Source organism: Desmodus rotundus, chromosome 2 (genome assembly GCF_022682495.2).
Source record: "Desmodus rotundus isolate HL8 chromosome 2, HLdesRot8A.1, whole genome shotgun sequence".
In the NCBI taxonomy this organism is placed as follows: domain Eukaryota; kingdom Metazoa; phylum Chordata; class Mammalia; order Chiroptera; family Phyllostomidae; genus Desmodus; species Desmodus rotundus.
This window is the reverse complement of record NC_071388.1, coordinates 194,482,706-194,506,226: the sequence shown is the minus strand read 5'-3', so window position 1 is coordinate 194,506,226 and position 23,521 is coordinate 194,482,706. Positions and strand designations below refer to the sequence as shown.

The 23,521-nt window shown below is 53.4% G+C and overlaps 1 protein-coding gene across 2 annotated transcripts; it reads right to left on the bottom strand.

Annotated features, from left to right (window-relative positions):
• Positions 1–274: 274 nt before the first annotated feature.
• VIL1 (villin 1) lies at positions 275–22,499 on the bottom strand. 2 transcript variants are annotated; one of them, XM_024563990.4, is made up of 20 exons: positions 22,438–22,499; positions 18,395–18,479; positions 17,991–18,065; positions 16,998–17,194; positions 15,566–15,674; positions 15,331–15,441; positions 13,520–13,722; positions 13,330–13,408; positions 13,045–13,143; positions 12,202–12,355; positions 11,541–11,641; positions 11,315–11,452; positions 10,556–10,714; positions 9,337–9,516; positions 8,700–8,845; positions 7,825–7,969; positions 6,778–6,966; positions 5,218–5,286; positions 4,013–4,153; positions 275–708 (listed from the first exon to the last, which is right to left on the bottom strand). In XM_024563990.4, the coding sequence occupies exons 2-20, from the start codon at positions 18,467–18,469 to the stop codon at positions 595–597; spliced, it is 2,484 nt and encodes an 827-aa protein (XP_024419758.2). In that variant the 5' UTR covers positions 18,470–18,479; positions 22,438–22,499; the 3' UTR covers positions 275–594. The 2 variants fall into 2 exon arrangements, with proteins under 2 accessions (XP_024419758.2, XP_053775049.1); XM_053919074.2 differs by lacking the exon at positions 22,438–22,499 and adding an exon at positions 19,175–19,192.
• Between the last annotated feature and the right edge of the window lie 1,022 nt (positions 22,500–23,521).

Sequence of the window (23,521 nt, the reverse complement as noted above, 5' to 3'; positions counted from 1 at the left end):
CCTTCTTAACTATTTTCTTCCTTTGCCTTATTAAGAGTACTGAAGGGGGTGAAATAGCATTTGTGTGTCATACTTGCCTTTAGGTCTCCAGCCTGGACCCAATGGATGTGTTGCTGTCACTGAGGACTGGCTAGTGAGTATTTTGGAACCTACTAAGGCCATCTCTTAGTCCATTCAACTCTCTTTCAAAGAAGAGATCCCTTTTAACTTATCACCCAAGGAAGTCAGTGAGGAAAGTATATGTGAAAAGGAAAAGAAAAACATTACTCTGGGAAAAGGTGTAAAACTGCAGATATACTTCAGCCCATCTGCCATTGATAAAGAAAAGTCTACAGAAGACAACTCGGAGTGAATATTTCCTGGAGTTTCTGGCTGCTCTTCTAAGGAGAAGCTCTTGACCCCAGGATAGAAACAATGCAGCTACCTTCTGGAGAACAAAAACTGGGACCACAGGCTCTATGGAGGCGCCATCTTTCTGGAAGAATAGATTAGTAAACAAAATCGTTGCCACAGACTGCTGCTCACAGGTACAACTAAAATTTCAATTAGCAAAGGATTAATAACGAAAGTGCTTTGCAATCACAGCCACTCTTCTCAAAATAGTCCCTTTGCTTTCTTGAGGTTTTGTTGCTTCCATAGAGGCAAGGCAGAGAAAGCAGCTGGAGTCATTCCAAAGGTCTTAGAGAAATCCTCAAGGGACAGGTGCTCCTAGAAGAGAGGGATGGAAGGCAAAGGTCACATTCCTCTCCGGGGTTTGCTTTGATGAGTCACATAGGTGTGGTATAGAAAGCAAAAACAGGCATGTTAGGAGAGCCAGGAAAGGGATGAGGCAGGGGACACTGAAGTCCGAGAAATTTGATCCCTGAATTGGGAATGTAACGAAAAGGATGGTAACAGCCTGGGCAGGAGTGGCTCCGTTGGGCGTTGACCTGCAAACCAAAAGGTCACCGGTTCAATTCCCAGCGGTCAGGGCACGTGCCTGGGTTGCAGATTCAGTTACCTAGTCGGGGGTGCATACAGAAGGCAACCAGTCGATGTTTCCGACATCTATATTTCCCTTTCTTCCTCTAGATAGAATCAAAAATTTGAAAATGCAGGGAATAAAATGGTAACAAGCTTGAGCTAGATTAGCTCCTTTTGACCAGGGTCAAGTTCACACTAGCCCTGAAATAAGAATTAGGACATTTTTTTCTCTATAAAGTGGGACAAATTTCTTAAAGGCCTCTTCTTTGTAACGCTTTTTTGGCAATGAAGATACTAACATATGAAAGGGCATTGGCAACAAGGTCTCTTGTTCATCTACTTACAAAACTGAACCTACAGCTAGGAGTCACCTTTGTAGGCCTTGGGTATCTTCAGCCATAAAATGAGGGGATTGCCTGAAATGAACCTTGCTCCCCGCTAATATGGTAGTGATACTCTTTAAGGCAAGCTAAATACCCTCAAGACACACTCAAGTATGAACCCCAAATTAAAGCTGCTATAAAATGGCACCCTCCAATCTTTCTCTCTGCCCCCCCAACATGGCACAGGGTGGGGTGAAACAGTGAGTTTCTTTTTCATGAAGGAAAGTTGCTCTGAGGAGCATTTGGTTGACTCCCACAGAGAGCCCTGAACTGACCACCTGCAGCTGGATCTCAAGCTCAGGTGGCTTTGATGCCCCAGTTCTCTAACCTGTCCTTAGACTTTCCTCCAGCCTCTAGGCATTCTCTCCTTAAGCCTCTTGGGAGCCCTCCTTCCACCCCCAGGCAGGGCAGTGGAGTGCCTTGTTTGGAAACAGAGTACATGTAAGTGGTTTGGACATCAGTGAATAGGGAAGTGCTGCCTACCCCAAGTCTTTGTAGCATTCCCCACCCCTGCCAGGTCCCTCCAACCGCACAATGTCCTTGGTCTGCGAGTAGCTTCAGGTGCCCTCTCTGGTCCACCCAGGCTGGCTCTGCAGTTTGGTGGAGACCTGGACTTTGACCCTGGAGCTAGATAGCAGGGAATGCCCATCCCAGTGGACTTGTATCTTTCCCCTGGTCCTGTTCTTGAAGAACGCTGCAGTCCTGCCAGCTGATTGCCGGCCTCACCCATGGCCACATCCGCCTCTCTGGATTACTCACTGGTGTTCAAACACTTAGACACCCTCTTGCTACCGCTTTTAGTCAGACCTACCACCCCACTGTTTACTGTCACTGGCCCCACTTTTGAGTTTGGGGCAGCCAGAGGTCTGGAGACCTCTCCCACCCTCACCACTTGACATTGAACCCACAGCTGTCCAACAAGAATGTATGCTACTCCCACGATAAAAAAGCAACAGACAACTGATTGTTTTTAAAGACCCTAAGACTTCTTAGACTACTTCCACTAAGTTGCAGGTGGTGGTGGTTCTATTGGTTTCACTCAAAATTAACTACCCACTTATGTCAATCACCTGGTTCAATAACACTGGCTGCCCTTCCCTTTAGAAATCCTCTTTTTATGCCAGTGATGTGATTAATGGTAACTGTGGGACTCGGACGACCTGGCTCTTGGTCTGTCTTGGCTACTAACTAGTTATGTCACATCAGGCAAGTCACTTCCCTTCTCTGGGCCTGAGTTTTCTCAGGAGTAGAAAAAGCAGTGATAATCACAGCTTACATTTACAGAGAACTTTTTATGTATCAGGGGCTGGGCAAGTCATATTTATAATATTATTATGAATAATATATTGGGATCATGCCAATATCAGTGAGGACACAGATGGGCATATCTGGGAGAATGCCTGGAAGTGGTCTCCAAGGGGAAGGGCAGGCACAAATGCTCTGGGAACAGTACACTTCCACGTATATCAGGCCCCAACCCCTCACAGATTTGGATATTCTTGGAGAAACCATGCATCTCTCTCCTGTGGATTTCTTAATCCATTTGTAAGACTTCTTTATGCTTTTCTACACACAGAGTAAATTTTCTCTCCTCTCGGTAACCCCCGTCAAGCTAGATCTGAAGTCTGTTGGGGATCTTCATGAACATTAGAAATGTGTTTTTAACAAGTCCTTGCCCAACTCCCTCTCCCCCACCCCAACCCCCCCGCAAGTGATCCACGGAGGCTGCAGCTGCAGCTACCAGATGGGTCTTCCCAGCGCGCTCTGAATTGCCTGCCCACTGAGCACCTATTTCAACCCGGATGTCTCCCAGGTGCCTCAAACCACACAGCTGCCACTGAACTCATGATCATTCTCTAAGCTCAGTCTGACCCAGGGTGTTTTGTTTGGTTGTTTAATCTTAGAGAATAATACAATATCCCCCTCTCTCTCTCACACCTCTTACCCAGTACTTACCAAGTGTCGTTAATTTTACCTCCTAATATTTCTCTAAACTGCTTCCTTCCCTTTAGCTGCCCCACCACCACCTCTTCTAAGCTCCCATCTACCTCTCAGCCTAATTTAGAGCGGCTGCTTTTGCCACCTTCCAACGCGTTCTTCACTGAGCAGCTACAGTGGTCTTTGAAAGAGTAAACCTGACCGCCATCCGCCTGCTTCAACCCTGATGGCTCTCTTACCCTTTCCCCACCATCCTTAAATGGTGGAGAAGGCACTGCTCAGTTCCGCCCCTGCCCCTCAGGCCAGCCGCCCTCCCCAGCTCTCAAGCAGCCACCACTCTGGAGTGTTGCTCCGCCCTGTGCTCCTTTCTTGTCTGGGGGCTTGGAGGCTCTCTGTATACGGTCCCCTTCTCTAGGAATAGCCCACTCTGCCTGAACAATTCCTGTTCATCTTTCAGAAGGGAGTCTTCTCTGTCTAAAGCAGGTTCCTTTCTGTAATACTCTTCATGGCACTTATCCTCACTGAAATTAAATAATAGTATAACCGGGCCCTCCAATCTCTCCCCTCACCAACATGTAACTTCACAGGAAGTTGAAGACCAGGTATTTTTTGTTCAACCGGCTGTCCCCACCACCTAGTCACCTCCAAGGGCACAATCTGGAGATCAATTAGTGTTGTCCAATGAATGGACAAGCCTTAGCTCTTCCTCATCCTCAAGTCTGACCCACCTCCTTCCTTCTGGGGTCCACACCCGCCGGGAGCTCCTCCACCGGCTTGTTCACCAGCTGCTCCAGGGGGTAGGTGGGTAGAGGCCCAGAATTGAGGTTGCTGTTAGCATTGAACACTTCCTGTTTAGGGCTTGTGATCTCCTAGGGAAAAAAAGGAAACCACTGTTACTTCAGCTGGTTTGTGGCTACCTCCCAGGCTGCCTTTCTCTCTGAAGTTGACAGTAATCCTAGGGCACTTCCTCCAAGATGCCTTCCATGATCCTCCCACACTGGCCCACCCACATACACATACACACACATAAGAACACAACACATTGGATTGGACCCATGAGCTTCATAAAGCTGGTGTGTATCCAACCAAAGCCAGTTGGTTCAAGATGACTTATTTTATGACACAGGAATTTCGTGATGGCTTCCCCCAGATGTTCGAGGTATACCTTGGACATTTATGACCCTCTTTCTCTTAGCTGTTGTGAAATTGTTATCTGTAAAATCAGGTAGCCTTGACCTATCTATAAGTCCCTGCCTGTACCACCATTCTAAAAAGAAGGGTTTAGGAATGCCATGGGGTTCTGTGGCTGTGGGTGGGGCTGAGGAGTCATATATGTTATATGCTGATCACAGAAGTGAGCTTGGGAAATTGCTCCCATCCCATGTTCTGGACACATTCTGCTGATGCTACTTGGCTTCATTTTCCCTGCATGCCTGTGAACTTTTTTTTTTTTTAAGATTTTATTTGTTTTTAGAGAGAGGAGAGGAGAGGAAGAAAGAGGGAGAGAAACATCAATATGTGGTTGCCTCTTGCACGCCCCCTACTGGGGACCTGGACCACAACTCAGGCATGAGCCCTGACTGGGAATCAAACCGGCGACCCTTAGGTTCGCAGGCCAGTGCTCAATCCACTGAGCCACACCAGCCAGGGTGTATCTGCAGTTTAATATGCTTCCCTCACCCTTCAGCTCCTCATCACCCAGACTCTCATGTATGCTAAAATCTGGGAATCATTTCACTAGGAAATGAAGAAGACAAAACAGCTAGAGACACTGAAGTGAAACAGCAAGAAGAACTTCCATGAGAAGTAGGAGGAAATAGCAGGAAGGAAAGCACAGGACACTGGCATCTTCTCTGAAGCTTTCCCAGCCCCCCACAGGTCTGATCACGGTCAGATGCCCACTGCAGGGCCCAGCCACCTGCCCCATACTCACTGCGGTGATTTGGCTCCAGTCCCCAGAGTTGCCAAGCTCCCCCTTCAGGTCCTTGTAGGATTTGGCATTCTGCGTATAAAGCAAGTAACAAATTAGACCTGGTTCTCGGCAGAGGAGACCATTTTCCTTCAAGAGGTGACAGAAGGCTGGCCCAGGGCCTGGGGCCAAGAAAGGGAACAGGGAGCTAGGTGGAGGCTGGAGGAGGGTCCCTGAAAAAGGAGGGTGATAAGGATCAGCACTGAAGGAGCTGGCAGGTCACAAAAGGCCCCCACAGGTGTTATTTGCCCCTGCTCAGCCCAGCATGGGGACTAAGGGGTATGATATTTTCCGGCCCTCGGCGGCCCATACAAGCAGCCCCTTCCAGAATTCAGAACCCCGCCACACTGTGTAGATGCTAGGAGACTTGGGGTCCTGAAGAACTGGGAGGCTCCTCTCAGAGCTGGGAGGGAACTCTGCCACAGAGGAGCGAAGGGAGTAGGAGGGTTCATGGCTCCACAAGGAGCCCCATCTCCATATCCCCAGGGTCTGCACCAAGCATGGCACATCATGAGGTTTGGTTAGGTGGAAGGAAGGGAGGGAGGGAGGAAGGGAGGGAGGGAAGCCAGCACAGACTCGAGGTGAGGCAAGAATGCCAAAGTCATTGACTTGGGGCACTGATGATATGAATATACAAAGTTCTGGCACCTGGATTTGCAGCCTTGAGATTTGTTTGAATCCATCCACAAGACTAAATCCAACCCATCAACCACTGAATTGTTTTTCATGTGTTTGAGGAAATTACTCAAAGCTCTCTGTTCCCCAACCTCATCTGCTGAGCCAGTTCAGCACACCCAAAGCCACCAGCGCAGCACTCATCTTAACCTTAGCCTTCCTCCTTCCTGCAGAAACCTTCGCTGGGGTTCCATTGTGAGGACCTGCTTCCATCTGGGGCCAGTTTCAGGAAATCCCATGGAAGGGCTGTCTCTTGGGAAAGGCCATACGTATGACCCATTTTGCTTAGAATTTAGTGCCACGAAGACACCCATGTGTCCTCTAGAACTGGCATGTTTCCTTTCATGTGGCATGAGGACCCAGCAGCGCTGTCCCCTACAAGTTTCTGTGATGATGGAAATGTTCTCTCCCTGTGCCATCCAATATGGTAGCTGTGGCCACATGTGGCTATCGGGCACTTAAAGTGTGGCCAGTGAGAAACTGAATCTTCAACATTGTTTAATTTTAATTAATTTAAAGTCAAGTAGCCAGTACAGCTCCCACCAATAACGTCCAACAGCATTGAGCTAAATCCAGAGTACAGACAAGGTACTGTCACTAGCCAGGGTTTGATAGACTTCCTTCCCTCACCCTCACCCTCACCAGGGAGATTAGTGGTCTTACTGCAGTCTTACTTCTCCTTCTAAGGCCTCTCTAACCCCTTTATCAATATATCACATGTCATTTATCACAACAGAACAGAACAGAAAGCCAGGGAGTCTGCCCTGCCCCCCGGGATATACCATGAAGCAGCCACCCAGAGAAGGAATTGCTGGGCTGTAAGGACCAGGATGGACTGGGGCCACTCACACTCCACTTGAAGGGATCCCATGCCAGGAACCAGCCTGTGAAGGTGGGGGGCTCATGTCCCTGCTTCACCAAGATGATGGGGGTCTCAGGTTCCCGGCCACTGGGGTGGGTCTTGAGGTATTCCTGCACTGTGGTGGCGGCGGCTTTCTTCTCATCCTCATTGGCATGCTTCCCAATCCAGAAGAAGACCTGTGGAGAGCCCAGGAGCTCTGTCAGTCCTCCCTGTCCTCCTGGCCCCCACACAGGCCTCTGTTCATCCAGACTCAGATGGATGTCCAACTGTGGACCCTGACCTTGCACAGGCCCATCTGGCCTTGACTTTGCATCTGGGCAATGAGAAGGGTGGGCAGATGCTCTCTACTTGGATATTCTGCAAATGTGTGACTTCGAAGCTAAAGCCCCTCAGACACACTGCTCTGCCCTGTGAAATAAAGTGGACTTCGAGAAAAGATACATCCCACACAGTAGCCCCTCCAGGCTGCTTCCTTCTTTCTTAGGTTCCTGCATTTATAATACTTTTCCACAGGGAGAACATATATGGGAGCCAAGAAAAAGTCAAATCTTCTCTTTCCCTCTGCCCTGGCTGGGTAGCTCAGTTGGTTAGAGTTATCATCCTGATACGCCAAGGTTGAGGGATGGATCCCTGGTCAGCACACATACAAGAATTAACCAATGAATGTATAAATAAGTGGAACAACAAATCAATGTTCCTTTCTCTCTCTTGTCCTCTCTCCCTGTCAAATCAATAGAATTTTTTTTCAAAATTTGCCCTGGCTGGTGTGGCTCAGTGGATTGAGCGCCAGCCTGTGAACCTAAAGGTCGCTGGTTTGATTCCCAGTCAGGGCACAGGTCTGGGTTGTAGGCCAGGTCCCCAGTTGGGGGCGTGTGAGAGGCAACCGATTGATGTATCCCTTACACGTTGATGTTTCTCTCCGTCTCTTTCTCCCTCCCTTCCCCTCTCTCTAAAAAGTAAATAAATAAGATCTTTAAAAAATATATCTTCTCCATCCCTAAAGCCACTATTTCTTGGGCAGGCCTCAGTCCCACCTGGTCCCAGACATCAAGCAGAAACACATCATCTTCTTCCAAGTCATCCTGATTGAAGTCGGGGATTTCTGTGGCCAGGAATCGCCCAGTCTGGTTGGAACATTCAAAGAGCCTGGGGGTGATGGCCATGTTTTCCTGCTGCAGTCTGCAGGATGGAGAGAAGATTGTGTTGGCAGGAGGAAGGTGTGGGAAAAGGAGAATCAAGGGCACAGAACTCTGAGGGAGGGACTCCGACATGGAAAACCCACCCTCTAGGAAAATGCTCTTCCCTCTGATCAGACAAAAAGTCCTTCCTCCTCCCAAGAGTCTAAGAGTGCTCCATGGGAGAAATTCCCACTGATTTTTCAAGACCTGCATTCCAGTGGCTCTTCTCTAGTCCTGTTTGGAAGTCCTTTCTGTTATCTTCCTTCTATCCCTCCTGCTGCTACTGCAGTTCATACCCTTTTGCTTTTAAACTAGGGGTCCTGGATCTTCTTAAGAAAAACCATTTGGAAAAGGGTTTACAGCTGGTGTTCCTCAGCACCTGGGTCCTGTGTCAACCCCAAAAGGAAGGGACTGCATGGGCTCCGACATCTTCATTCCAAAGGGCAAACCTGTAGCCCCGCCCCTTTCTTTAACCTGCCTCCTGTGGCTGTGAACTCTCTTTGCCAGGGAAACGCCCTGCCAAGCCCCAAGCAGACCACGGTGAGCAGCACAGACACAGCCCCTGTGCCAAAGAGGTTCTGAGGGCGTGGACTGCTCCTGACTCATATTGTGGCTCTGCAGGTCCTCAATCCACGCCTGCTGCAGGCTCTGGGCCGTGAGGGTGGAGGTGCCAGGAGGCTGTTCAGCCTCAGAAGGTGAGCAAGAGGCAGGGGGACCCCGTTGTTACTTACCTCTTGGTGCTGGCATAGGGTGCCTTCCCGCCCAGCGCCATCCAGAAGTTGGCCGGCTCCTGCCCTTCTACCACCACTTGCCTCTCCGTCCGAGAGATGACGTCAGAGACAATCTTGGCCATCTCCCGCTCATCTCCACTGCAGCCCTTGGGAAAGGAGAGCTGGGTATGCTGGGGGAGACCGTCTCCAGTGCCGTGCTGATGCCCACCTTCCCACCATATTCACTGAGCTCCCAGGTATGGGAGGGCTCTCCTGGATCAGGACCCCGAGCACATGGCCGGAGCAGGGACAGTTCTCCCATCCTCTCCACTGACACCCCAAGGAACGTCAGAGGAGGCAAGAGAAGCTTCACTGTCCTTACAAAGCAGGAGAAGGACTACAAGAGGCCAAGAGTCCTCATTAGGGATAGATGGAGCAGAGTGACAGACACAGGGGTAGTGAGAGGGAGCCTAAGACATAAAGACAGACCAATGCCGGGTTAGACAGTGGTGGCCAGAGACAGACAATGAGAAATGGACTCAGACAGAGGCAGAGATTCTGAGGATGTTCCAGACCCAGAGCTGCAGAGGAAGGGACGGGGGCTAGAGGCTCCCACCCCAACCCAAGTCTGCTCTGAGGCTGGGGGGCCTGCACACACCTTCCCATACCACAGGTAACAGCAGGACGGGGTCTTGAGGATGAAGACATCATTGGAGTTGAGGGAGGTGGCCTGTGGCAGGACCTCAAAAGCCTTGGTGTTACTGTTGCTCATTCCCTGCACCTGGAACAACCGTGTGGAGGGCACAGCCTCCTGGCTGTTAGCCCGGGAGGTTCCTCCCTGTGGGAGAAGACAGGAGTAACTTAGTTAAGATGAGGGGGGATTAGAGGGGTGAAGAGAACCAAACAGGAAAAGAGTTTGGGGTGGGGCCTGCCTGCCCCTCTGGGTCCGCTGATACCTCAGATTAATCTCCAAAACATTTGGTCATGGCACCTCCCTGCCCAAGGCCCTCAGTGGCTCCCCACTGCTTATGGACTAGAACTCAGCACTTCAGAGGGGCCTTTGAAGGCCCCACACGATGAAGCTGCAAACTGCCTTTGCAGGTGGACTCCGCTCTCTCCAAACCGTCCAGTTCACGTGGCCAGGCTTCTCACTGACCCCACAGACCCCTCCCTCTGGCCCTTTTTCCTGTCCGTGCCCCCTGCATTGCAGGCCCTCACCACTCCTCGGCCAAGCTCGTCAACTGACCCCAGTGCCAAGACTTCCTCCACCCCCCTCCCCACCAGTACACCATGCCCATTCCCAGGTCACTGTATCCACATTCCCCTTTGAACTCAACCTGTGTTACTGGCATTTAACCACATGGTGCCTCGGGCTGTTAGTCCACTGCTCTCCCAACAAGATGGGAAACAGTATTAGTGTGGCATTCTTCCCCTCCCCATCCCACCCCCAGCCCCTTGGCACTTTGCAGAGGGCTGGGTACTCAGTAGGTGCTTAATAAAGAGATTACTGCTTGATTGAACGCAGAAGCTGTCTATGTCATTTTGTTGGAAGGCACCAATGCAGTTCGGACAGGTCCATCATTTAGGCAAATCTACCCAAAATGACTTCCTTTTTCATGTAAAGGGCCAGAAGAGCTGGGGTGGAGAGAGTGACAGTGCTTGTACATGCCAAGTGCTCATTGCATGGATTTTTAAAGCGCCAAGCAGCTGTCGCTACCACCAGTTCCACTTCGGTGAGGAGCCTCAATCGTCCTCTTCTGTGGAAAATGGGCTTCGCCCACAGCCCTGCTCCCATCCCAGGTCCCCTCCCCGATCTTCTAGACACCCACCCCGCCTTAGTTGGGGTTCTGCCAGGCCCCTCAGTCCAGCAGCCACACCTGGTAGACCACCATGCGTCCCTTGAAGATGGACATGAGGTGAGGTGGCTCCTTGCCCATCGGGACTCGGATCTGGGCCGGTTCATTGTTGTACTTCTGATCCAGGATGACGGCCTGATAGGCCGAGGCTGTGATTTCATCCTGGCTGGCCTGCCTGCCCTGGGGATGAGCAGAATGCAAGGGGTGGGATGAGGTTGACCCCTGATTCTGACCCCACCCCTGACCTCAGTGGCAACTGCATCCCCAATTCTGACCTGGCTCTAAGCCCAACTGTCCCCCTCATCAAACTGTACCTTGGTCACAGCTGAAACCCCAGTGTGACCCAGATCCTGGTGCTGATCCCAGCCCCACACCCAATCCTTTCCCAGCCTCACGCAGCCCTGGCCCACCTGCAGTCCCAGCCTTGACCCCACACCTCCCCTCCTCTTCACTGTACATTTCTTGGGGAAACACCATGGCTACCACCCCACTCACCCCAAGCACCCAAGCATCCCCCTGCCCCCTCACATCTGGACACAGGAACCCACAGTCAGAGCAGGTGAAGGGAAATGGGAAGGGAGACTCAAAAGGGGGAAAAGAGTTGTGAGTGAAGGTACTCAGTGTCGGTGGGATCTCACAGCCAAAGCAGTTCCAAAATAGACAAGGGGTGAGCTCCCCATTACCAGGAGTACTCAACACAAAAGGATGGCCACTTGGCAAGGGTATAGTGGGGTAGGAGCTGAGCTGGCTGAGCTCTGGACAGGGTGAGTGGGGCCTGACCTGCCAGATGTAGAGCAGGTAGTGCGGCTTCTCCCCGATGAGGTAGGTGTAGAGCAGCAGGTAGCAGTCGCCCCCGTAGAAGTGGCCCAGCCACTTGGACTCCACAGGCACCAGCTCTAGGTTCTCAACCCGCCACACCTGGGGCCAGTACCAGGCTGGTGTGAAGTCCAGGACAGGCTCCAGCAACCCCTCCCACCCAGGGCAGGCCTCCCTCCCCTCGCCATACCTCCACCTGCCCGCTCCCGTCATCTACCATCTTCTGCTGGGCCGCTATATGAGGCTGGATGTGCATGGACATGGCATCGAACTTCACCTGCTCCACCTTGGCTGGATGGAGTGAAGGGAGTCATGATACTGTGTCACTAGCTTAGGTCCCCTAGGTCCTCCCCACAGCCCTGAGGGGTAGCTATAATCCTTACAACTGTTTTAGAGATGGTGAAACCAAGGCCAGGGAGATCCAATAGCTTACCCAAGGTTACACCTGCCAGAGTTATAATACAGAACCAGGTCTCCCTGCCCCTCAGACTCACACTTCTCCAGGGTGCCCCAGGGCAGCCAGGAGAGGGACGACCCTTTCACCCTCCCCCAGGTGCCTGGCACTGAGCTTGCCCTCAGCCAATGTGATTTGGTGAGAGACTGAGTTATTTGGTTTCTAGGGAGACCCAACCCCATTTCAGATGAAAGTCAGGTCATTCTTGGCTCCCATTTGTGACAACCCCTGAGTTCATCCATGTCCCCTCATGGCCCCACACCACCTGGGGAGCACAGACCGGGGTGAAAGTGCACATAGGAAAGGCATGGCCAGAAAGGAGGGCAGGAGGCAGGTCTGGGTGCTCTCCGGGCCCCATTCCAGGCTCCTAGCCCACCCAGCCTCACCCAGCCCTCACCCACAGAGCCCACAGTGTGGGTTTTGCCCAGGCCTGAGGTCTGGCTGGGCACTGTCCACTTCTGGAAGAGCTGCTGGAAGACAGCGGACTCCGCCCCATCATTCTGCACCTCCACTTGCGTGTTCGGAGGGTACTGCTTGGCTTTTATGAAGTTCTGGGAAGAGAGGGGGTAGCTGGGGCCATGTCACACCTCTTGCCCCCACCCCACAGTGCAAGCCAAAGCCTGGCTCTTACCCCAAACAGACCCCACTGTGAACCTACCCTCCTGGCCCCAAGCCCAAACCAGAACCCAACCCCAGTCCCAATCCTGACCCTGCCCTGGCTCCAACCCCAAGTCCAAACTAGGCCTTCAACCTGACACCACCCCAAATCTAACTCTGACCCCCACCCCAAGGCCAAATCTCACCCCAAACTTGACCCCACCTCAATTTTAACCCTGGCCCTCAGACTCATCTTCAACCATGAACCCAACCCTCAATCCAGCACTGACCCTAAGCCAGTTAGGGTTACTGACTCTGGCCCAACAATGACCCCCAACCCTGACTGGCCCTGCCCAGTGCTGACCCCCATCCTCTATGTATGAAGGACAGCCTCCATTTTTCTCCCTCCCTCCTCTGAACCCAGCTTGAGGTAGGAGCCCATATCCCAAGGAAGCCCTGAGGTCACATGGTGGTTGGCTCCTTGGTGTGCAGACAACCTCCAAGATGGCTACAGAGCAGCCCCTCAGGCCCCCAAGCTGAGTCAGGCCCAGAGCCTCCTCTGGCCTCTATGCCCCTGTCTGACCCTGCTTCCCTCTCCCTGCTGGACTCTCCTCACAGTCCTCCCTCCCAACCCCATGCCCACCAGGGCCTGGCTCAAGGCTTCCTTCCTCTCCTGGGCATTCGCCTTCTTCCCCTTCCACACGTAGATCTTCAGGCCCCCCTGGTCCAGGATGTAACAGTCCTGGAGGCAGGAGAGAGAGGCCCAGAGTGAGAGCCTGATGGTGAGCCGATGCTGGGCTGGGGAGCTGGCGGCACAGGAGGTTTCCCTCCTACACCCGCCTGGCCCCGGCACTGCACTGGCTTGAGGGAGCTTGGGCGGGGTGCAGGGGGTTGAGAGTCATGGCTAGGGGACCCCAAGCCCTCTCACCTCGTGACTGAGCAGGTCTTGTGTGAGTGGCCGCGTGGCAACTTCTCTGACCACCAGCTTTCCCTCTGCATCGGACACGCTGCAAGACAAAGTACAGCCTAAACTAGGAGGGGTCTCAGACCCCTCAGCTGGGGCACCCTCCCCCCAGGAAATCCCCCAGCACCCAGGAGGAGCCCCGCTGAACACTCACTGGTACAACTTGAGGGCGGCCTTGAGTGCGGGCTCCACCACAGTGTCAGGCACAGCTGCCTTCAACTCCCTCCGCTTGCCCAGCACTTGGTTCATGACCTCCATCAGCTGCGGAGACTCCTTCTCGTTCTCCCCGTCCACCACGGCTATGTAGGTCCGTCCACCCCGCTCCTGGTCTCGGATCTCCTTGGCCAGGGTCATGCCCTGCAGGGAGGCACTAGGTGACCCATGGAAGCTGGCCAGGGGACAGGGCAGCATCCACCATCCCAAACCATGGCAGGAGACCACAGCCCACCCTGCAGCAGCCCCAAGGGGTGAGGCACCTCCCTGCTTTCCTGCTTTGAGGGCTGTTAAGGTGCATGCAAGGAAACCAGGTGAAAACCCGCTGAGAAAGCATGTTTCCTCGTTGGCGGAAGGGTGTTTTGGGGAGAATTTGTGGGTCTTCGTTTTTGACATTGTGTGAAATTTGTGATTTTATGTCACAGTTTTGGACGAAAGCTGAGCTCTGGAGTTTGCAGTACTTGGTCTGCTTGCCCCAAGGTGTGCTCGAGCACGTGTGCACACGCACACACAGCTTCACGTGTGCGTGCATACACAGGCACACGCACACCCCCCAGACGCTCGGGTCCTCAAACAGACACCCCCAGGGTGAACAGTCCACATGTGCTTGCCAGCAGTCTTCATGTGCTCACACACTCACACACACTCGCACACAGCCTGGCTCACCCTCCTCCGCCCAATGTCTACTGTTCAGCGACTCACATGGAGTCCCAGGCCCTCTCTCTCTCCCTCTCATGAGCTCACCCAGGCCCATACTTCTGTCCCCAGCCTAGCTCTCTGCTCTCACCTTATCTGTCCAACTTCCGTGGTGGCCCCATTTTAAGATGTCCGAAACTGAACTCTAGATTTCCTTCCCGAGTCTGTTGCTTCCTGATCTTTCCCAGCTCAGGAAATGGGGCTCCATCCATCCGTATACTTGAGGTACAATGCTCTGAGTCCTGCCTTGCCCCTCTCTCTTCACCCCCATACGGCACACAAGTCCAGTGGGTTCCACCTTCCCAGTCCAAGGAGCCGGGGCACCTATCCCACTCCTCATCTGATGGACAGAGGGCTCCTTGTCCCCTTCACCCCCCTTTTGTCACTCAGAAGTCAGATGGCCTTCAACAGCCTCCCTGGCACTGAGAACAAATCCCAACCCTCTTACACAGCCCTCTGACCACAGAACCTGCCCCTGTGTGACCTGCCTCCCTCTTGTCCAAGCTCCCTGAAACCCCCATCTCATGCTCTGGCTGCTCTGGCTGCTCTGGTGGTCCACCCTCCCCAGCCATTTCTCTCCTGCCTTAGGGCCTTCTCCTCCCTTCCCTCACCAACTCCCAGGAGCCTTCCCAGAATCCTCAGATCTGCACACCCCACCCCTCCCTTCTTGGGTATTCCCTTCATGTCCACCTCCCCCACTGGATGGTCAGCTGGAGGCCAGAGCCAGGGCCAGGCTCCCCTGCTTCATTCGCCACTGGATCCCAAACGCTTGGCACAGGGTGTGCCACACAGCAGGGACCCGTGAAATCTCAGGGGATGAGCCACAAGTGCACACTTGCCAACTCCAGCATGCATACCTCATCCCAAACACATGGAGACTCAGGCCCACCTTCAAACGCCCGCCCTGGGCAGAGAGACCTGGGGACGTGGGGTGGGGTGGGCTGGAGCAGCAGAAGTCTGGCAAGCCTGACCGTGGGGCAGGCCAGGTGCTGGTGTGTTGGAGCAGGTGGGAACAGGGTACGGCTTGGGGAGGGGTGCTGCCTGGGCAGGGTTTACCCTGAGTCTCTCCATGTGGTTACTTTCCGGCCCGTTCCACTGGATGATAAACTTCCCAAGGTCCAGGAGGAAAACGTCCCCACGGTTGAAACTCTTCCAGGACATCTCCACCTGGAGAGCCATGGGGAAGGCGCAGACCCAGTCAGACCCCATCCATCACCCAGCCCCTCCCGTCCTTGGCCTCTGCTGGGAGGGGGACAGGAGGCCATGCCCTAGGGCTCTGGTTGATGCCCACCTCTCCGGCTACCACATTCCTCTTGCCCTTCACATGCAGCAGCCTCTGGACCTCACTGGAGTTGGTCTCCACGTGCTTCATGCCGGAAGCCACGCCCCCTTTCCGGATCCTGAGAAGAGAGGTGAGCTGAAGCTGGAGAGTGGGCTGGGAAGTGGGCTGCCTGGCTGCCGCTGGGGCCATCTGAGGCTGCAGTCTGGGACTAGGATGAGGTGCCTGAGGCACCTCAGGTGCAGACTTTAAGGAGACATTCATTCTCAGGGTCACACAAGTGTTAAGGTCGGTGTATCACCTGCATTTGCATACCCCCAGCAGTGAATGCCACCTTAAAGTTTTCACCCTGGACTGCCTCACTCACTTCACTTAGTCTCTCCCCTGCTAAGAGGCCATCAAGTACAGGAGCATGGTGATGTGGAAGGACAGTACAGGACTCTGACAGCAGACACTGATGAGAAGAAGAGGGGAGATTCCATGGACTAAACCGTGTCCCCTCCCAAACCCATAAGCTGAAGCCCTAACCCCAACGTGATGGTATTGGAGATGGGGCCTTGGGGAGGTAACAGATTTAGAGGAGGTTCTGATGAGGTCGTGGGGGTGGGGCTCTTACGATGGGATTCGTGCCCTTATAAGAAGAGACACCAAAGAGTTTCATTCTCTCCACCAGGTAAAGACAATGAGAAGGTAGCCATCTGCAAGCCAGCAGGAGACCCCCACCAGCAACCAAATCAGCTGGCACCTTGATCTGGGACTTGCCAACCTCCAGAACTGTGAAGAAATTATTTTCTGTTGTTTAAGCCACCCAGTTTATTTTTTATATTTTGTATTTTCTGTATTTTGCTATGGCAGGCCAAGCAGGCTAAGGCAACAGAGGTGCCAGCTCACATGCCCAAAGGAGTGAATGCTGCTGTAAATGTGGGAAGAAGGGAAGCAGCGAGACATAAGGGAGGGGTGGAGACTGTGGCTAACTGGAGAGCTCCTATCCTATCCTACAGATCAGTAGCAACTTGGCTCCTGACTATGTGTTTCCATGGGAGAGTCCAGAGACTGGAACTTCAGACTTTTCAGGGAAAGCTGGGAATTTGGGCTTTTAGTGTGAAAGGCCTCCTTTAGAGATAGGAGCAAGTCATTTGCTGGTTGTTTAAAGGGGAGACTTGATGTGATGCCCTGAAAGTTGATTTACAAAATCCATGGTACCCAGAGTTACAGAATTTCAGGATGGCATTTGGGCAGCCAAAGACAACAATCGGAAGGATGAAAACCAAGGACAAGTTGGCAGCAGAAATGGGGGTGGGGAAGTGCAAAGGTGAACATAAATCACCCTTGTGGGCTCCCCCATAGGCCCAGGCTGCCTTGCCAGCTCCAGCTCTGCCCCCAGCCTTGCGTGTTTCTCCCCTGCCCTGGTCCCACTCCCCAGCCTGCTGTGCACCCTCCATACACAAGACCCTTCTTGAAGTAGCCTCGGAAAGCCTCGCTCTCGTTGCCTTGGACCTCCCGGTGCTGGACAGCCCGGCCCTTTAGGAAGTCGTCCATCTGCGAGGTATAGATGGCAGCTGCCCCTTGCTCATCCTGGGATGAGGCCTGGCCAATCCAGTAGTGGACATCATAGGATAGGTTGTTGCCCATCTTGTGGATCTAGGGAGAGGGGATGTCCAATGTACCTAGGACCTTGGGCACCCACAGCCCTCTCCCACCTCCCTGCTTTGCATGGTCTCCCACACATTTGCAGCCTGAGCCACAGATGAGCCCTGAGTTGTGGCACCAGCTCTTCCATAGATCCTGAGATGAGGGGCAAGTGGCTTCCTCTCTGGGCCTTGTTCTCCTCCTGAGAATACTTTGATTGGATTATAGCATCATTTCCCAAAGCAATGTGCATGGACCATCAGAGGGCCATGGGCTGGTTAGGTGATGTGCAAACAAACACATACGTGAAATTATTGTGTAAATATTTTATAGCTACTTTCCGTTTGGGACACAGGACATTGCATTCCACTTACGGAAGTGATACAGAGTTATACTTTTAAATAAATGTATTTAAAGTTTCAAAGTGAGTTACATAAGAGACAATGCGGATGCACCAATGGTACAAGTGGTACTAGGGTGTGGCCCAAACCAAGAAGGAGATATGGAGGTAGCTGTGGATTTTGGAAATGTGGACTCAAGGCAGGGTGACATTCTATCAACTCAGAAGGTCCCCCAAGACTATAAACCCACAGGAGGTCGCCTCAGTGGTCCAAGGGCAGGGAGAGTGTCTTATACCTCTGATCCTACAGAGCTGCCACTAAACTGGGCATCTGGGGACACCCGGAAAGGACTGTCTTGGCATGAAGCCAACCAGCTCTTCCCACTGCCCCAGCCTCAAGTTTCCTCCCTGACACCGCAGTGGGCTTTGCTCTCTGCTCAGCCCCCTCCCCGGCCCACCCCCACTCACAGCCAGGAGTACATAGCAGTCACCATCGAAGAAGCAGCCAAAGGTGCTGGGAGGAACTGGTACCATCTGCATGGCCTAGGGAGAGAAGGGAGGTCAGAGGGGCTGGCCTGACCCTCCCAGGATGCCCAGCTTCCTCCTCCCTTGGGCACAGGAGGTGGGAGAGGGAGAGAGCTGGGAGGAGGAGGGCATGACAAAGCTGACCAGGAGAAGGGCTGTGAGGAGGGGTGGAGGTAAAGGAGCAGGAGAAAGAGGCTGATACCTGAGGACAAGGGAGTGGGGCACTTGGGGACAGGCACCAGGGGCTCCCTCACCAGCAGGGCAGTATTGGAGGACAGTTTAAGAGTAATCCCAGGCCTTCCCTCCCCTCAGTCCTCTCCCCCACCCTGAGCCCAAGCAGACCTCACCTCGATCCTCCATATTTGCACCCCAGGCGTGGTGATGTTGAGGGAATCTTTGACTTGGGCGCTCAGTTTGGTCATGGCGATGAGCCTAAGGGGAAGGAGGTGTGAGAGGAAGGACTGAGGAGTTGGGAGCGCCCTGGGGCTCAGGTGCTGCTCTTCCCACCCAGCCTTGAGAGCTCCCAACAGTGCCGGGAGGCCGGGGCCCAGGGACCTGGGGCGGGGGTGGCTCCCCACTCCGGGCCCCAATTGACTGAGGATTGAGACCCAGCTCCCATCCTGTCACTCTCTTCCTCAAACACCTGCCCTGACTGCCTACCACCTTCTGAATAAAGCCCCCAGTCCTTAGCCTGTCACTGAAGGCCTTTCTTTAGCCCCAAACAATTCTTCAAGATATTTTATTTATTTAATTTTAGAGAGTGAGGAAGGGAGGGAGTAAGAGAGGGAGAGAAACATCGACGTGAGAGAAAAACATCTATTGGTTGCCCCTTGTACTCGTCCCAACTAAGGATCGAACCTGCAAAGCAGGCATGTGCCCTGACCAGGAACTGAACCAGTGACCTATCACTTAGAAGGACGATGCCCAACTGACTGAGCCACTCTGGTCAGGGCTAGCCCTAAACATTTTTTCTTTTTGAAAATGTTCATGAAAGCCATGCTTGGTTAAAAAAAGTCAGCCAGTTTATTTTTTAAAGGAAAGCAAAGAATAATAAGGGCTGAAAGAAAATTTTTAAACAGGAGTTTAAACAAATGCTTGTTCGTGAAGTCCATTACAGCATTACTCACAATAGCCCAAAGGCGGAAACAACCCAAACTTCCATCAGCAGATGAATGGATGCACAAAAGGCTGCAGACGCCCACCGTGGAGTAGGAGCCATGAGAAATACCGATGCCCGCGACAGTGCGGGCGACCCGCGAATACATTGTGTTTAGTGAAAGCAGCCAGACACAGAAAGCTTGTATTGGACGACTCCATTTACATGAAATACCAGAACAGGCAAATCTGTAGAGATAGTGTGGTTTTCAGGGGCTGGGGGGAGAGGAAAATGGGGAGTCACTGGTACGGGGCATGGAGTTTCCACCTGGGATGTGGAAAGAGTTCTGGAGCTAGACAGTGGCGGTGAAGGTGTCGTGTATGTGCTGAACGCTTTCAAGTGGTTAAAATGGGAAATCTTACGTGTTTTACCCCAGTAAACGAGTGTGTGCAGCAGTTTCCTATTCCTTCCCCGCTACCCCCAGACACCCCTGGATCACTGTTCTGGGGGCCCACAAGATGTAGACCCCACAAGGGCATGGGCAGGTTGGTTCATTCAGTAATGAATTCTCAGCATGCAGCCCCGTGCCCGCGCTGCGCTGGGGGGGCGGGCCGGTGGGCGAATGGATGGACGGATGACAGCTTCCAGGTGAACCACCCTACACTCACGAGCTAGAAGAAACCTCCGCTCTCCAAGCTTTTATTTGTTTGTTTGTTTGTTTGTTTTTAGAGAGAGAGTTAGGGAGGGAGAAAAAGAGAAAGAGAGAGAAAGACCAGTTAGTTGCCTCTCGAACTCCCCTAACCAGGGACCTGGCCCGCAACCTGCGACCTTTCTGTTTGTGGGACCACGCCCAGCCCACTGAGCCACACCAGCCAGGCCCCAAGCTTCGTTTACGGTGTCGTTGGTGGCACTTTCGGTTCTGACCTGCAGCTGTGTTCTCCACTTCAGCCGCTCATCAGAATCACCTGCGGAGCCTTTACACAATACTGACACTGCAGTGTGCAAGCCACTTCCCCAGGGCTTCTGACTTCATTAGTCCAGGGCGGGCCCAGGCCTGGGTGCCTTTAAAACTCCCCAGTGACGCTGGTATGAGCAAGGGCAAAGGACCGCTTGCCCCTAGGGGTTCTCGTCCCTGGTTTCCCCTCCCCCCCAGGCTGGAGTTCACCCCACTCCCCACCTCCCAGCCTGCTGTACAGTCACCCCATGAGTGCTCCTTGAACTGGTCCATAATGAACGAGAGGTCACCGGGCCCCCCAGATCTAGCCTCAGAACGGCAGGCTGGAGTGTCTCTATCTAATCTCTCTCTGCACCTTGACTCTGAATCGTCTCTTGGAATGATGACCTGGCCTTTCTTTCACTGCTCAGAACACCCTGTTTGGAGTCCTGAGGGGTGACCCCTCACCCTGGCCTCCTGGAGTTTAGGGGCAAGGTCTCCCTGCCCAGCGTCTGATTAGCACCCCCTGCAGGAGATCAGAGCCCCCTGCCAGCGCAGAGCTTGTAGGAGCCCCTTGAGCCTGGGTCCTGTCTGCTGCCCCTGCAGGCTGAGGCCTGCCTCCCTCATGCGTTCCACCCACAGGAACTCTGGGTTCGGTAGAACCAATCCGGGTACAAAGGAATAGAATGTTTTGTTTTAATTGCCACCTTTGTCAGCGTTCCCCTTACTCCAAGGCAGATTCTTTGACGCTCACTAGCGTATGAGCATGGGCCCTGTCTCTTCATCTGTGAGGTGGGAGGGGTCAACCAGATGATCACTAAAGTCCCACCGCCCAGCAAGAGGAGGAGAGGGTAGACATGTGGACGCACTTCCTGCTTGTCAGAGGGGAGATCCCAGGGAGCCAGGACTTGAAAAAGCCGGCGCTCTCCCTCCCTAGAGAGAAATCAAGGTTGGGGACCTCCAGCTTGAATGAATAAGGGGGTGAGTAAGGGGATTATGGGGCGGGTGGCTCTGAGAGCCCCCTTGCTGCTTCTCACCCCCCTCCATGTCTTTGATCCTGATGTTGTTCCCTTTACTGACAGACATCCCCCCCCACTTTTTTTCCTTGGCTGACACTTACGTGTTCTTCTAGACTTAATTTAGGCATCATTTCTCCCAGGAGACCTTCTCAGAATCCACATCCGAGGCCCCAAGGCATCCTGGACAGATGCCTCTCTTGGCCTCCAACAACATGGTGATTAAATGACCTGTTTGTAAGTGTGAGGTCCTCTGGACCAAGGATCTAGATGTGTTTGTCTGGGTAGCCCCCTACTCCCAGCACATAGTAGGTGCTCAGCAAATATTCATGAAGCTGAAAGACTGAACAGTGGAATGGAAGGGGATTGGCCTTCTTGGGGCCTTGGATGGAGGTAGGGTTCCTGCCCAGCCAGGTCCCATCCTTTTCTTGTCTGCTGCCCTCGGAGTCCTCGGCCTTGGAGTTCAGGTTCCAGAGAACTCCAGGGGCTGTCACTGCTCTTAGTCCTCAGTCATTCGGGTCTGAGCTAGACAGGGATGTGGCAGTCCCTAAAACAAGGACACCTTCCTGCTTCCCCAGGCCTATAATAGCAGTGGGAGTGGACACGCCCCAGCCTGCAGCCTGCAGACTCTGCCCGAATGGGCATCTGAGGCTGCCTGAGCAGGCTTCCTGGGAAGGGGGGTCAGTATGTCCCAAGACCCTGGTCTGCACATGTCTCTTGCCTTCTCCCCATTTCCGCTGAGTGGGGTCATAGTGGCTAGCGAGGCCAATGGGACAACAGGTCCTGGTGGAGGGGAGATGGGCAGAGGTGTCCCCTGCCTCTGCCTTTGCCCATTCAATCCCTATGGCTGTTGCTTATACTCTAGAATCCAAGAGACAAGAGCCCTGAGTTTCCAGGAGTGCCAGGGAAGTGATGACATGGAAAAGGAAATCATTTCAGATGAAGAAATGGGTAAAGCGTTGGGGGGTATAGGGACAGATGTCAGGGCGACCAGTTAGTCCCAGTTTGCTCAGGACTGTCCAAATTTTAAGTCCAAAAGTCCCACATCTCCATTCTCCTCAGTTCAGGGCAATGGGGATGGTTGATACCTGGAGTGGGCGGCGAGCTAGTGGCAGGTAGGGGTCTGAATGCACAATTATCTCGGGGGGAAGCCTCAACAATTCTTTCCTTGGAGGCCAAGGCAGCCACGCTGGGCTCTCTGCTCTTGCCAGACTCTCCCAGAGTGCCAAGTTGCAGGTCCAAGGTGCTCCGGGAGGCCCCATGTTGCCATAGAGAAGCAGGGGACTCTATCCTGTCCTCTCCCACCACCTATGGTCCCCGTGCGTTCCCACAGGGTTGTCTTACCTGGCTGGAGGAGGCAGCTGCCACCTGGGAGATCTCAGGGAGTTGTGGCAGACTGGCTGCAGGAGAACGACCTTTGTCCCCACCCACCCCACCCCCCTCTCTAGGAACTGCCTTCACCATATAAGGGAATATAGGGCCCCTGAGAGAGAAAGAATAGGTGAGGGGGTGGGGAAGCAGGTGCCTGCCAGGTCCCTGGGAGCGGGTAGCCCAGTGACAGCCTGATAGCCAGGGCCCATGTGCCTCACCGTAGGCTCCCAGGAGAGCCCCCAGGGATGGGGTGCATTTCTGCCCAGGGCCCAGGCCCTCACTGCAGGTGGAGAGCCCTGACCAGGGGAGGTGCCTCCTCCCACCAGCCCAGAGGAGGAGGCTCAGCAGTCCCCCCTCCTTCCCTGGGGAAAGGCTTATTGGGCAAGGGAGACCCAGACCCAGGGATGGAGGGCCAGGGGTCCACGCTTGGGATCCCTCCAAGACAGATGGGACCCGGCACCCCTAGAGGTCTCTTGTACTTGGCATGACACTCGCTCAGAGGGGGTACAAATGTTCTTTGCCCTGCCCCCCCCACAGCTTCAGGCTCCACCTGGAGTTTTTATGAGCTGCCATAAACCACCGCCTTTGGACTCCGTGTGCCACTCTCTCCCGGCAGCCACGGTCTCCTCTCCGGCTCCCAATCCAGGGGCCCCATCTCATCCAGGGTGGGACAGGAGTGCGAGCTTTTCAAGTGCAGGAGTTGGCTTTGCCTACAAATTCAGCATCCTGGGTGGCTAGCTGCCTTCCAGCCTCCATTCCTGCAGAAATTCTCCTGTCTGCCACCTCTGAACTCGGGTTGGAAGGTGAACTGCAGTGGGCTGGGCAAGGGCAGCCCCTCCTCCTGACCACACCTTGCTGAGTTCTGGAGAGCAAATGTTATGTGTGTGCACATGTGTGTGTGCATGTGAGTGTGCTCACACAGAGTCTGCTGAAAGGAATAAACACCCTACAGATGCTATTTTGTTTTTTTTTTTAAATAACACCCTTATGCCCTGGCCAGTGTGCTCCAGTTGGTTGGAGAGTCGTCCCATAACTGAAAGGTTGTGGGCTCGTTCCC

Excerpts from the sequence above, each read along its gene's own strand:
- VIL1 (XM_024563990.4), bottom strand. The coding sequence starts at position 18,469 with ATGACCAAACTGAGCGCCCAAGTCAAAGATTCCCTCAACATCACCACG. Across the intron at positions 12,356-13,044 it reads AAGCCTTGAGCCAGGCCCTG|AACTTCATAAAAGCCAAGCA; the intron begins GTGGGCATGGGG and ends CTCTCTTCCCAG. Across the intron at positions 11,642-12,201 it reads CCACACTGTGGGCTCTGTGG|CCAAGGTGGAGCAGGTGAAG; the intron begins GTGAGGGCTGGG and ends CACTCCATCCAG.